The sequence below is a fragment of the Mycena indigotica genome (assembly GCF_014461135.1).
Source record: "Mycena indigotica strain 171206Taipei chromosome Unknown Mind.scaff0003, whole genome shotgun sequence".
NCBI lineage: Eukaryota > Fungi > Basidiomycota > Agaricomycetes > Agaricales > Mycenaceae > Mycena > Mycena indigotica.
This window is the reverse complement of record NW_023503002.1, coordinates 646039-658935: the sequence shown is the minus strand read 5'-3', so window position 1 is coordinate 658935 and position 12897 is coordinate 646039. Positions and strand designations below refer to the sequence as shown.

The 12897-nt window shown below is 56.1% G+C and overlaps 1 protein-coding gene across 1 annotated transcript; it reads left to right on the top strand.

Moving 5' to 3' along the window:
- Window positions 1-517: 517 nt before the first annotated feature.
- On the top strand, window positions 518-1762 carry MIND_00300800 (uncharacterized protein; the record flags this gene model as incomplete). The annotated part of the gene is made up of 3 exons (XM_037359870.1): window positions 518-981; window positions 1029-1467; window positions 1514-1762. 3 exons carry the CDS (start codon window positions 518-520, stop codon window positions 1760-1762), a joined length of 1152 nt encoding a protein of 383 aa, XP_037222755.1.
- Window positions 1763-12897: the final 11135 nt, after the last annotated feature.

The window sequence follows — 12897 nt, the reverse complement described above, 5'->3', positions numbered from 1 at the left end:
GTGGATATTCCACTGTTCGGGCCTTGCATTTGGAGTTTGGGGGCAGAGCCATGCTGTTTGCCTTTTACTTAAAACAGATCTAAGCTGGCCAAAGTACAAATTGAGTTCAAGGGACAATAGAGTGGAAATGGGTGGTAGAGACAGAGAGGCGGAAGAATATGCCAGTGTGAGAGGATGTGTGACCGTTGTCTACCTTCACTATCTCAGATGCATATGGACAAGCTGCATGAAAGGATGGGTAACAAAGGACTGGGCCCACTTGCAAATTGTACTATATAATTATGATTTCCGGATAAATCTGGTCGACCTGTTTGCAATACTGGTTCAGAGGATATTGGACCATCCATCTAAGAATTGAAAAACAAGTAAATGATAGTAAGCAAATACAAATGAGGCCATTGGATTTGGTGCGGGGCATGTCACCACCAAATTGTGTAATAGGGCAACAGATACTCTTTTGCCAGTGCTGCTTTGAATACTTGCTGCGGAGCTTTTGTGTACAGGGCAGCCTGAGGCCATGCTTATAACTGAAAACACAACGATCGATACATCATTGGCTTTCCCGAGGCTCGAACTCGGGATCTCGCGGACGGAGCAATTACAACCCATCACGACCGTGACCACTGCGTGTGAACGCCTCACACAACTTGGTTGCGAACCACCACCACCGATGTCGCTGCTGGACCTGCCGGCGGAGCTGCTGCACGAGATCGCGGGGTACCTGCCGGACCTGCACTCGACGTTCGAGGCGACGATCCTGGGCGACGTGCGGCCGGGGGAGTACGCCCGCGTGGACGCGCTGCGGGCGCTGGCGCAGAGCTGTCGGCGGCTGCGCGCGGAGCTGCTCCCGCTGCAGTGGCGCACGGCGCGCGCGTACTTCACGGCGCGGAACCTGCGCCGTAAGCCGAGGACGAGGGAGAAGATGCTCGAGCGCCGGATGGCGAGGCTAAGAAGGGCGGCGTATCTGCATCCGTTCGTGCAGTCGGTCATTCTCTATCTCGGGCTTCCTGTGGCTGAAGCGATTGCAGGACCCTGGCGGTCACACTGGACGAGTGCACGGAGGACAACTGGCACGGGCTCGTCGCGTTCGTGCGCGTGCTCGATGCGCTGCCCCGTCTCCAGTCCGTCGTCATCATCGCCCTCCCGCCGGACGCCGCGAAGCTGCTCGCCACCGCGCTGGAGGGGAAGTCGTTCCCCAATATCCGGCACCTGACGATGCCGGCGCACGGGCACGTCCTGCGCGTGCTGCGCGCCGTGCCCGGGCTGCGCGCGCTCACGCTCGGCGACGGCCTCTCGCTGATCCTGCGCCCGTCCGCGGCCGAGATCGCCGCCGCCTGCCCCGGCCTGCGTGCCCTCAACAACGTGTTCCCGGGCACCAACGCCGACGAGGCGCGCCAGCTGTTCGCGGCGCTCCACGCGCACTTCCCGCGCGTGGAGCGGATGATGCTCAACGGGCGGTTCGGCGCGGTGCGTCTCCTGCTCCCCATATCAATATTGGCTGACCTGCATGCAGGACGCGCTGCGCAGCCTGCGCCCCTTCGCCGCGCTGCGCGAGCTCGCCATCCGGTACCGCGGGCCCTCGGCGTGGGAGCGCGCCGAGGACGTCCCCACGCCCGGGGAGCTCCTCCGCGTGCTCCGTCTCACGTTTGCGGCCCGCGCCGGCGGCACGCTCCGCGCGACGGTCGAGGTGCTGCCGACGCCCACGGGCGAGTGGAACCCGGATGTGAACCTGGTCGAGCGCGTGCAGGTCGCGGAGATGTAGGGTATGGATTTCGATGGAACTTGCGTTATGAATATATATCCTTGCTAGCTCCAGTCTCTGGCCCGTCCAACCCGACCTGCGGAAGCGCGGGACACAAGTGTCCGAAGCTGACGTAAAAAAATATACGCACCGCCGCAAAGGAGGAAAGCGATGGTTCCACTGAGAGGCGCGAACTCAGGACCCCGCAGCGCAGAGCTGTGTCGCGGTCAATGGCAGGCTGCGGACCTCACGGGCCGCCCTGGTCGTGGGGGAAAGCGTGCAGGGCGCGGAGATGCAGGCATCCCAGTGTATTGATGGAACTTACGAATACTGTGTATGTCTTATCTCTGGCCAGTCGCAGGCTCGGACACGCCCGCCGGCCGGACCGGGTCCGCATCGGATACATGGCCCGCGGAAGCGAGGGACACAAGCGCCCGGGGGCCGAGGGCCGAGGCTGGCGTAAAAAGGCTGTGGCAAGCAGCAAAGGCAAGCGATGGCTCCACCGAAGATCGAACCCAGGACCGCGCAGGGAGAGCGGTGTCCGCGCGCCGGGCCGCAGGCCTATGGCCCTGATAGAGGTAAGTGATGGTTCTACTGAGGCGCGAACTCAGGACCGCGGGGTGCGCCACTGGCAGGCGGCCGACCACGCGTCCTGGGGAGCGTGCAGGGCGTGGAGATGTGGGCGTGGGCTGTGATAGCTACCGCAGTGGATATCTAATCGGCAAACACGACACGAACTGTCCGCCAAATCGTGGTGTAACTTGCGTTACAAGTATATTATATAAGTATGTCCCATTATCCACCTGCAATCAGCAGGGAGTATCTTAGTAAATGGAATCCTACTAGGCCTGAGCGCAAATCACGGACGCCCGGATCAGCGGAGAGCGTAATAATCAGGTGAAGGGAAGGCAAAAATGCAACGCAAATGACCGCAAAATGGTTCCACTGAGGCTCGAACTCAGGACCTCATGCGCTCGCCGCCGCGGAGCCGTATTGCAGACTCAAGCTGTGTGAAGCATGCGTGATAACCAACTACACCATGAAACCGTTGAGAATGGCACCGCCAGGAGGTCCACGGCCCGCCGAGGACCGCGACATGGTGTTGGAGGTGTGTGGTGGCACAGGTGGATCCGGCATGTATGTACCTGCCGACCTTGCCCGAAGCTTCTATTCGGTCATGTATCAACGTCCTCATGCCTGGGGCTTGTGAACAGCCTGTAGTCATCTGGGAATCATCACTGAACACCCACAAGACTGACCTGGTAGGGACTTGAGAAGAAGACGCTCTGCGGATCCACCTGTCAGGCTGCTAACCGATATTTTGAAGTGAGTAAGGTACTATAGTACTGTGCTGGTGCACCAAGAAATGATTCTTTCTCCCAGCAGTGTTGTAGGCTCTGTCTGAAGGCAACCATTACTATAAAACAAACTGCGGTACTGGGAGCTCACCCATACTCCTACCTAATACTATTGCTACTATAAAAACCACTACCCCTAATCTATAGGTAACTACGTCAAACATCTTTTCCCTAGTCTGAAAGCCAGTTTATCATATTACTCAGACTGTTGGCTCAGATGCCCTAACTACCCAGCATGACCTGAGCCTGATACTGGATAGGGCAAATACCAGATGTTTTGTCATTGAAACATGAATTCAATATACCCATTTTTATACATCTTTCTATAGAAAAGAAAGGGTTGTAGATAAGGGTTGAATTCTTATTATTATAAGATAAGGCTTCTTATGAGTGTCACGGATAAATACCTGTACTCTACCTGTGGGTAATTTAGGCTTCAAGACCAATACCTGCATTTGCAGCATCTGTGGGAAACGGGTACCTGTACTCATGGATACCGGTACCTGCACAGGTTATCCATGGGTATTTCTTATAAAATATCAGCATACTGAGGTATATTGACAATATAAGTGGCTTATATAGGACGTAGTTTCAAGTAATACACTGCTATAGACACTATAGGACATGAGAAGACTATAGTGACTGAAACTGTCAGGGGAACCTCCCTTTCGGCCCCTCGGAGACGATCCCGATTCCGGTCCGACTCCGGTTCCGACTCCGGTGATCGCATCACCGCCTCCGTCAGGCGCATCGCCGCCCCCGCCTGGCGATCCCCCTGGGACCTGGCCTGCGACATGGCGCAGGCATACTGCACGGAGCAACGATCAACCTTGGCGCGTCAAGAGCGCAGTATATAGTTCCGCTACCTAGCAGGCGGACCCTTAAAGTTTCTTCTCTTTGGATCCTCCCCTGCTAGGTCAGCCTCACTTGTATTTGCTTACTTCTATTCACTCTTTGGATCCTCCCCTGCTAGGACCTTGATCTCAGGCCTCCGGGGTTGCCCTTACAGCAGAAGAAACTCTCTACGGGATCAACCGGACAAGATTGCTAGGTTCGGCGCTGACTCAGGCTCGGAATACGAGTCCGTTCCGCCCTCGTCACCGCCCCTACCACTTGTCCCCTCCTCCTCTGTCACTCCTGTCGTCCCCGCACCTGTCATGCCTTCCGGAGCTACTCCTGACGCTGACACTCGGCTGGATGCACTCGAGGCGAAAATCGACCGCCTAACTGAGGCCCTTACTCTTCTCACCACCCAGGCTTCCGCTGCCGCTGCCGCCGCTAATACTGCTGGCGGACCCCAAACAACACCACCCCCGAGACGTCGATTCCGACTCCGACTCCGGTTCAGGGCGATTCCGAAGCCCTCTTTGGCGACATCAACCTCGCCTCAAAATTGGTCTTGCGACCAAACCCTCCGTTCACCTTCAACGGCGATCGGAAACGCGGCCGCGTTCCTTTACGCGGTCCGCACCTACGCCCGCCTTGCCCCTGAGGCCTTTGTGGTCAACGGAGAGGCGAGTGAGGAAAAGGCCGTCCGCTATGCCATGTCGTTTATGGCGGAAGGACCCGCTCAGCAATGGGCGGAGCGCCACGGAAGCAAAGCCCCGTTTCCGTTTCCGTCCTGGGGCTCGTTCGTTTCCGAGTTTCGACTCCGGTTCGTCGAGGAGAACGAGCAAGATCATGCTCTCTCCAAACTGGAGACTTCCGCCTATCACATGGGCACAAAGGATGTCTACCAGTACACCGACGACTTCGAGGACCTGATGGACCTCGCCGGATTCGAAGACGCGTTGGTCAAGGTGACCAAGTTCCGCCACGGACTTGATCCCCTGATCAACAACGGAATCACGTCCTCGAATGACCCCCGGACCTCCGGGACTATCTTAGCTGGCGCACCCGGGCCTTCCGTCAATACGAGGCCCTGGTCCGGGCCAAGCTGATCAAGTCAGCCGCCCCCAAGACGCCTGGCGGTTTGATTCGGACTCCGTTTCCGGTCAACCGCATCCCGGCTCCGGCTCCCTTCCGCCCGGTGGCTCCGGTCGTGCCACCCGCGGCCCGCGCCCCCCTCCGGCGCCTCCAGCTCCCGTCCCCATGGAGTTGGATCGCACTAGGGCTCGGGGTGCCCCTCGTCGCGCCTGCTTCAGGTGCGGCGACCCAAACCATCTCGCCCGGGATTGCCCCCTCCCCGGATGTCCGCTCAATGGACATCCTCGACGAGGTGATCCAACAACTCGGTGACGAGATGTTAGCGGAGTTGATCGCCCGCTACTCGGACACAGCTGCGCTGCCGGAGACAGCTGCGGAGTCGATGGCCGGAGAGGATTTTGTCCCCGCGACGAGTGACTGGTGTGCCCTCGTTCGCGTCCATAAATCGCTTTCGCTTGTTTGTATGACGAATCAATTCCTTTGCCCTACAACGAGCCTGAAACGAAAGACATACCCTCCCCTGCCCCCATTTCGACTCCGTCTCCGACTCCGCCCGCGACTCCGGTTGTCGTCCTTCGCCGCCTCACTGCCTGGGAAAAGAAATTGCCCAAGCAGTACACTGTCGCTGCCTCCCCCGGAGTAAACTCCCTCCACCTCCCGTTGGAGCTAGAGTCCACCACCAGTGCGTTGAAGCTCTCCCTTTCTGGGCTTGTTGACTGTGGTGCCACCTCCGACTTCATCGACACGAACTACGCCGCCGGAATGGCATTCCGGTCCGCACCCTGGCGCAGCCGATTCCGGTCTTCAACGTCGATGGCACTCCGAATGATGCTGGCTCCATCAACCAGATCGCGGACTTGGTCCTACGCTACAAAGGCCATTCCGAGCGCGTTCAACTCGCCGTCACCCATCTCGGTAAACAAGACCTCATCCTGGGGTACTCTTGGCTGCGGAAGCATAACCCAGAGATCGATTGGGAAACCAAGGAGGTCAAGATGACGCGGTGCCCCCTGGCTGCTCCACTTGCCGCGAGGAAGAACGCGTTGAACGGACTGAGCTACGGCGACTCCGGCTGCTCCGAGCAGGACTCCGCTCCGGCCCGTTCCCCTCGGTCTGCGCCATGGACCTTTCTGGGTCTGATGACGGAGACGATTCCGTCTCCGGCGACGACTCCGGCCTGCCTGATCTGACGCCGGACTCTGACGACGACGATGACGATGGTCAGCTTGAAGATGGTGACCGCATCTTCTACACCTCGTTCCGTCCCTCGGAGGAGATACGCGCTGGCAGTACTGTCTCGCAGCGCCTGGCTGAAGCCTTCGCCAGGAACTCCGCTCCCCCCGCCTCCGAGATCCCGGACTGGGCTAAAGAGTTCCAGGACGTCTTCAACAAGGAGTCTTTCGACACGCTCCCGAACGGAGAACCTGGGACCACGCCATCGAACTCGTCCCCGACGCTAAGCCGGCCAACTGCAAGGTGTACCCCATCTCGCCCCTTGAGCAACGCGAGCTCGACGCGTTCATCGAGGAAGGGCTGTCGACGGGCCGGATTCGCCCTCCAAGTCTCCGATGGCGTCTCCGGTCTTCTTCGTCAAGAAGAAGGACGGCGGACTCCGCTTTGTCCAGGACTATCGGGCCCTCAACGCGATGACCGTCAAAAACCGGTACCCCCTTCCGCTGATCAACGACCTCATCAACCGGCTCAAAGGCGCTCGTTACTTCACCAAACTCGACGTTCGTTGGGGCTTCAACAACGTCCGGATCAAAGAAGGTGACGAGTGGAAGGCAGCTTTCCGGACTAACCGAGGCCTGTTCGAGCCCTTGGTGATGTACTTCGGCCTGACAAACTCTCCCGCGACGTTCCAAACGATGATGAATGACATTTTCCAGGACCTCATCCTTTCCGGAGACGTCATGATCTACCTGGACGACATCCTGATCGCCCATTCCGACCTCCGGAAACACCGACAGATCGTCCAGGAGGTCTTGCGCCGACTCCGAGAGCATAAGTTGTACCTCCGAGGCGGAGAAGTGCGACTTCAAAAATCGTCAATCGAATACCTCGGAGTCATCATCTCCCACAACCACGTCGAAATGGACCCCGTCAAGGTCGCAGGCGTCTCCGCCTGGCCGACTCCGGAAAACAAGAAGGATGTTCAGCAGTTCCTTGGGTTCGCTAATTTCTACCGCAGGTTCATTCGCGACTTCTCGGCCCTCGCGCGTCCTCTCTTTGCGCTCACCAAGAAGGACCAGCAATGGACTTGGGGCGACGCGGAGGCCTCCGCGTTCCAAGCGATCAAGGACGCGGTCACCTCGGAACCGGTCCTGGCGATTCCGGACGACGCACGGCCTTTCCGACTCGAGGCGGACAGCTCTGATTATGCGACGGGGCGGTTCTTTCACAATCCGCCCCGGACGGGAAGTGGCACCCTGTAGCATTCTATTCCAAAAGCTTAAATGATGTCCAGCGCAACTACGAAATCCACGACAAGGAGATGCTCGCGATCATCCGCGCACTCGAGGAGTATAGACACTTCCTCGAGGGTGCCGCGCATCCCGTCGAGATTTGGACTGACCATAAGAATTTGGAGTACTTCAGGAAGACGCAGCACCTCAACCGGAGACAGGCCCGCTGGTCCCTCTACCTCTCCCGGTTCGACTTCACGCTGCACCACAAGCCCGGTCGCGACATGGGCCGACCTGACGCCCTCTCTCGGAGACCCGACCACGGAATCGATTCCGACAACTCCGACGTCGTCCTTCTGCGGCCCGAACTCTTCCACGTCCGCGCACTCGAGGGTGTTTCCGTTTCCGGTCCCGGTTCCGAACTTCTTCGCGACATTCGCGATGCCCTCTCCGGTGAGCCTGACCTGGAGGAGCCCGTCGCACTAGCGGCCCGGCAACTCCTAAAGGTCCAAGGTCAAGCTCGAGGCCCCCGCTCCTCACGCTCCGACGAGTGGGCCGTCTCCGGTGGTCTTCTCCACTTCCGTGGGAAGATTGTCGTGCCCAAGGACAAGGACCTCCGGAGGCGCATCATCGAGCTCTGCCATGACACTCGAGTCGCCGGACATGCCGGTCGCTTCAAGACCTTGGAGTTGGTCTCCCGGAACTACTGGTGGCCTCAGATGTCTCGCCATATCGGCCGGTGCGTCGCGACCTGCGACTTGTGCTGTCGCACCAAGGCGCTCCGGAGACTGCCCCACGGAGAGCTACACCCGACGGAAACACCCCGGAGCGCTGGCATACCGTCTCCGTCGACTTCATTGTCGAGCTCCCCGAGGCCCATGGGTACGACGCGATCATGGTCGTCGTGGACACCCTTGGGAAGCGAGCCCACTTCTCCGAGTGCCATACCACGGTCGACGCAGTAGGAGCAGCCCGCCTCTACTACCGGAATGTCTGGCGCCATCACGGGACTCCGGAGAAGTACGTCTCCGACCGTGGCTCACAGTTCATCGCGGACTTCACCCGAGAACTCTGGCGTCTAATCGGCATCAAGCCAGCCACGTCCACCGCGTATCATCCGCAAACGGACGGTCAGACAGAGCGCGTCAACCAGGAGTTGGAGCAGTACCTGCGGATCTTCACCAACTATCAGCAGGACGACTGGGATGAGCTGATTCCGGCCGCGGAGTTCGCTTACAACAACCACGTCCACTCATCCACGCAGCAAGTCCCCTTCATGACGGACACGGGACGGCTTCCGCGATGGGCTTTGAACCCGGAGCCCGTTCCGCTATGGAGTCTGTGAACGAGTTCCGCGACCGAATTGCCACTGGGGTTGCCGAAGCCAAGGCCGCGCTCACTAAGGCCAAGGAAGAGTATAAGCGCTACTACGACCGGAGACGCACTCCGTCTCCGGAGTTCAAGGTTGGCGACCGTGTTTGGCTGGATGCCTCTGACATCAGGACGACTCGCCCCTCGGAGAAGTTCTCCCACCGCCGCCTCGGTCCGTTCAAGATAGTCGCAGAGATCAGCAAAGGTGCCTACAAGCTCGACCTCCCTCCGCGCTACTCGAAGCTCCACCCGGTCTTCCCCGTCGTCAAGCTTGAGCTCGCCCAAGACGACCCCTTCGACGGACGCCCCGGCTACGACCAGCCCCCTCCGGACCTCGAGGACGGAGTCCCGGAGTGGGAAGTAGAGGAGATCTTGGATGCAAGGGTGAGGTATAAACGGCTGAATTACCGTCAGATGGAAAGGCTACGACGCGTCGCACGACCAGTGGGTCCGCTTCGACCGCGTCTTCGCCCCGGACAAAATCGCGGAGTTCTACCGTAAGTACCCTGGCAAACCACGGCACATCGCCTCCGCAACCTTCGACTCGATTCCGTTCCGGTCTATGCGTCGGGACGCCGCATTCAAAGGGGGGGGTGATGTCAGGGGAACCTCCCTTTCGGCCCCCTCGGAGACGATCCCGATTCCGGTCCGACTCGGTTCCGACTCCGGTGATCGCATCACCGCCTCCGTCAGGCGCGCGCCGCCCCCCCCCTGGCGATCCCCCTGGGACCTGGCCTGCGACATGGCGCAGGCATACTGCACGGAGCAACGATCAACCTTGGCGCGTCAAGAGCGCAGTATATAGTTCCGCTACCTAGCAGGCGGACCCTTAAAGTTTCTTCTCTTTGGATCCTCCCCTGCTAGGTCAGCCTCACTTGTATTTGCTTACTTCTATTCACTCTTTGGATCCTCCCCTGCTAGGACCTTGATCTCAGGCCTCCGGGGTTGCCCTTACAGAAACATATAAAAGATAAGAAAAATTATAATCGTTTTTAGCCCCAAAGTCTCTAATATCACAAATTATTGATATTCTATAACCCTCATTAGTACCTATAAATATTTAAATTTGCATATTTAGTTAGTTTTCACTCATGTTATGATATCATAGATAATATATTTTCCCCTTTTGAAAGTCTGCATGCTGACTTTTCATACACCCTTGCTGTTTTACACAGGTATTTTGCCTGAAGAATTTAAAATAGTGTTTTCAGCTTTTGAAATGAGGATTTGATCCAGAGTTAAATCCTACACCCTAGTCTTGATATGGTCGGTCACCTGATATGTCACGGCATCACAGCACATCCTTTTTTGCTTGTCCTTGTGGGTGGCCTCCTGCTATACTTGACAAAGTCTTCTGCAAGAACATTATTAATCTAGCTTGTCTTAGCTGTTTTTCATAATATTTTTCTTAGATGAAAGCAACCTCTTTCAGAAACTAAATTGTCCTTGCAAAGCTAATCTTTGTTTATATAGGTTCTTATGCATATTTCTTTATAGCATAAATCCGGGTTTTTTTTTTTTCATTTCTGTGCCCCAGAAGATATTTATATTTGTGGTTTCTATAAATGAAAAACAATATCTTTTATCCATGGATCTAAATATCTTCATATTTTTGGGAAGAAAGAATATACTCTCTCTTTCTTGCAAAATGTCCTTTCATCTATTATGAGCTAAGTTCCTCTCCCTCTGCCTTCCCCTGGGTAACGGTGACCAAAATGATTACTACTCTTTGGCTGGTGTTTCCAATCGGCAGATGTCGATTATCATCTCTTCCAATTCACGTCTTTTCTCTCGCCACGTCCACTTTCTCCCTGCTGCAAGTCTGCATGCCTCTGTCCCTCACTCTGGAGCCACGTTGACCCCCCACTGCCTCCACCTGCCTTTTGTCATCCACTGAACCTTATTCTCATCAACTCGCCCTCATATATCTGCACATTGCTGTTGATAAACCTTCCATGCTTGTCACTGCTCAGTTTCTGGACTCCTTGGGCGGCCCCCTGAACGACTGGCCAACATTCTCTCAGCTGGTTATTAGGGGAGAGTTTGCGGGAGGATTGGGTATAGTGCAGGAGATGGTAGAGAAAGTTTGATATGGTAGTGAAGGGATGGATGTGCATCTTGTAAAAGTTCTTGCATAACCAGATAAATGATAGGTATTTATCCTAAAGTGGCGAGTATATATATATAAAACAACACCGGGCTGTGTGGGCGCCGGGCTGTGAAGCTGGGGGGCTGAGGTTGAGACGTGCTAGGTTGTCTTGTCGAGAACGGGGGCCACGACATTGGCAACGTTTCGTCAAGAGAGACTCGTCAGGTGAGGTATATGAGCACATGAAGAGGAAATGGAGTCAAAGGAGGCAATGACGGAGTTATAGGTATATGTCGGCAGGAGGAGTATTATAAGAAGGAGAGTAAGTAATCCAATATGGCAGCAGTGATGATATCCTTCTCCTGTCAGTATATCACCAGTCTCCAGCCATAGTTTTACAGCAAAGTAGCATGATAAAAGATGGTAGAATTGGGGTCTTGTTATACCATGGTGCCTTGGTAGCCAAGGGGAAGTCAGAGGTCCAGTGGGAAAGAAGTAGGGCATCATGCTATTGACAAAGATGTCAGATAAAAAGTGATGGGTAGTAGTGATAGGGGCACAATTTCAGAAATAGATCTCCGCTGGTATGTAGGAGCCAAATCAATGTCTTCCATACATAACCCGTCGTCGAGGATGAACCCAGGGACAAAAAGATTAGCAAATTGAGAGTTGTATCCATGGAAGGGGTTCCGAGCTTGAAGCATTGTGTTTGATGTGGATTCTGTCCGTTATAGTAGCCAAAATGCGGTGGATTGGCAGGAAAAGCATATGGTGATGCATGGTGTCAGGTGACACCATGTAAAAGCTTTGGGTCAAGAAACGGTGCATTTCTACGTGGAGACACAGGTGCCGCTTTTTGCAAGGGATCCTTTGTCTTTAGGTCAAATGGGGGGCAAATAGCTTGGGGCATGTAGAAGGGGGGGGGAGGTAAAACATCCAAGCCTGCATGTCTTTGCGAGACTTTGAATTTCTGTCCAATAATCAGAATTAGCATATGTTGAACCTGTACTCAGTCAGCTTAGAGCCGCTCACTGTTCGGGAGAAGAACAAGTCCATTACCTGTACTCAGTCAGCTTAGAGCCGCTGTAGCACAGTCAGAATATAAGAATACAAGAGTCGCGTCGCACACGTACCTCACTGTTCGGGAGAAGAACAAGTGAGGCTGTGCGACGGATCACTATCTACTTAAGCGTCCGCTCCGTCGCCTGATCCGCGGATCGACACACCCCCCGACGGAGGAAAGCAACCACCACCCCCCATGCAAGCACCGCCGGCCCTCTATTCCGTGACTCCTAGCGTCAAACGATGGCGTTCAAAGTCGACTCTGGCAAGGGACTTCGTAAGAGTGTCGGCAACGTTGTTGTAGGTAGACACGCGCGGCAGGGAGACTTTGTCTTTTTCGACCACGTCGTTGATGAATTTGTACCGTACGTCGATGGCCTTGGCGCGGCTGTGGAACCTTTGGTCAAGCGAAATTTTCCGGGCTGCGTCGTTGTCCCCACGTATCGGAGTCGGGCCCGACGGAGGTTCGCCCAGACCACTGAGTAGGCTCCTCAGCCAGCAGGCCTCGTGTGCAGCCTCCGCGGACGCGACATACTCCGACTCCATTGACGAGCCAGCGACCAATTTCTGCTTGCGGGACGACCAAGATATCATGCCAGAACCGAGCGAGAAGCCGTACCCCATGACGGACTTGCGGCGTGTCCGGGTCGTTCGCGTAATCCGCATCCGAATATCCCGACAGGCGGACGTCATCACCCCCCAGGTGTAGTGAGTAGTTTCGGGTCGACTTCAAGTACTTCACGACGCGTATCGCCGCCAGCCAGTGTGCTTCCCTGTAACAGTCCAGAAAACGAGCAAGGTGACTGACGGCAAACGCGACATCCGGGCGCGTACCCATAGCCACGTACATGAGGCTGCCGACAAGAGAGCGGTAGGGCAGTTTGGCGAGGCGCTTGGACTCTTCTGCGGACGGCGGAGATTCGGGACGGACAAGGCAAAGCTTGT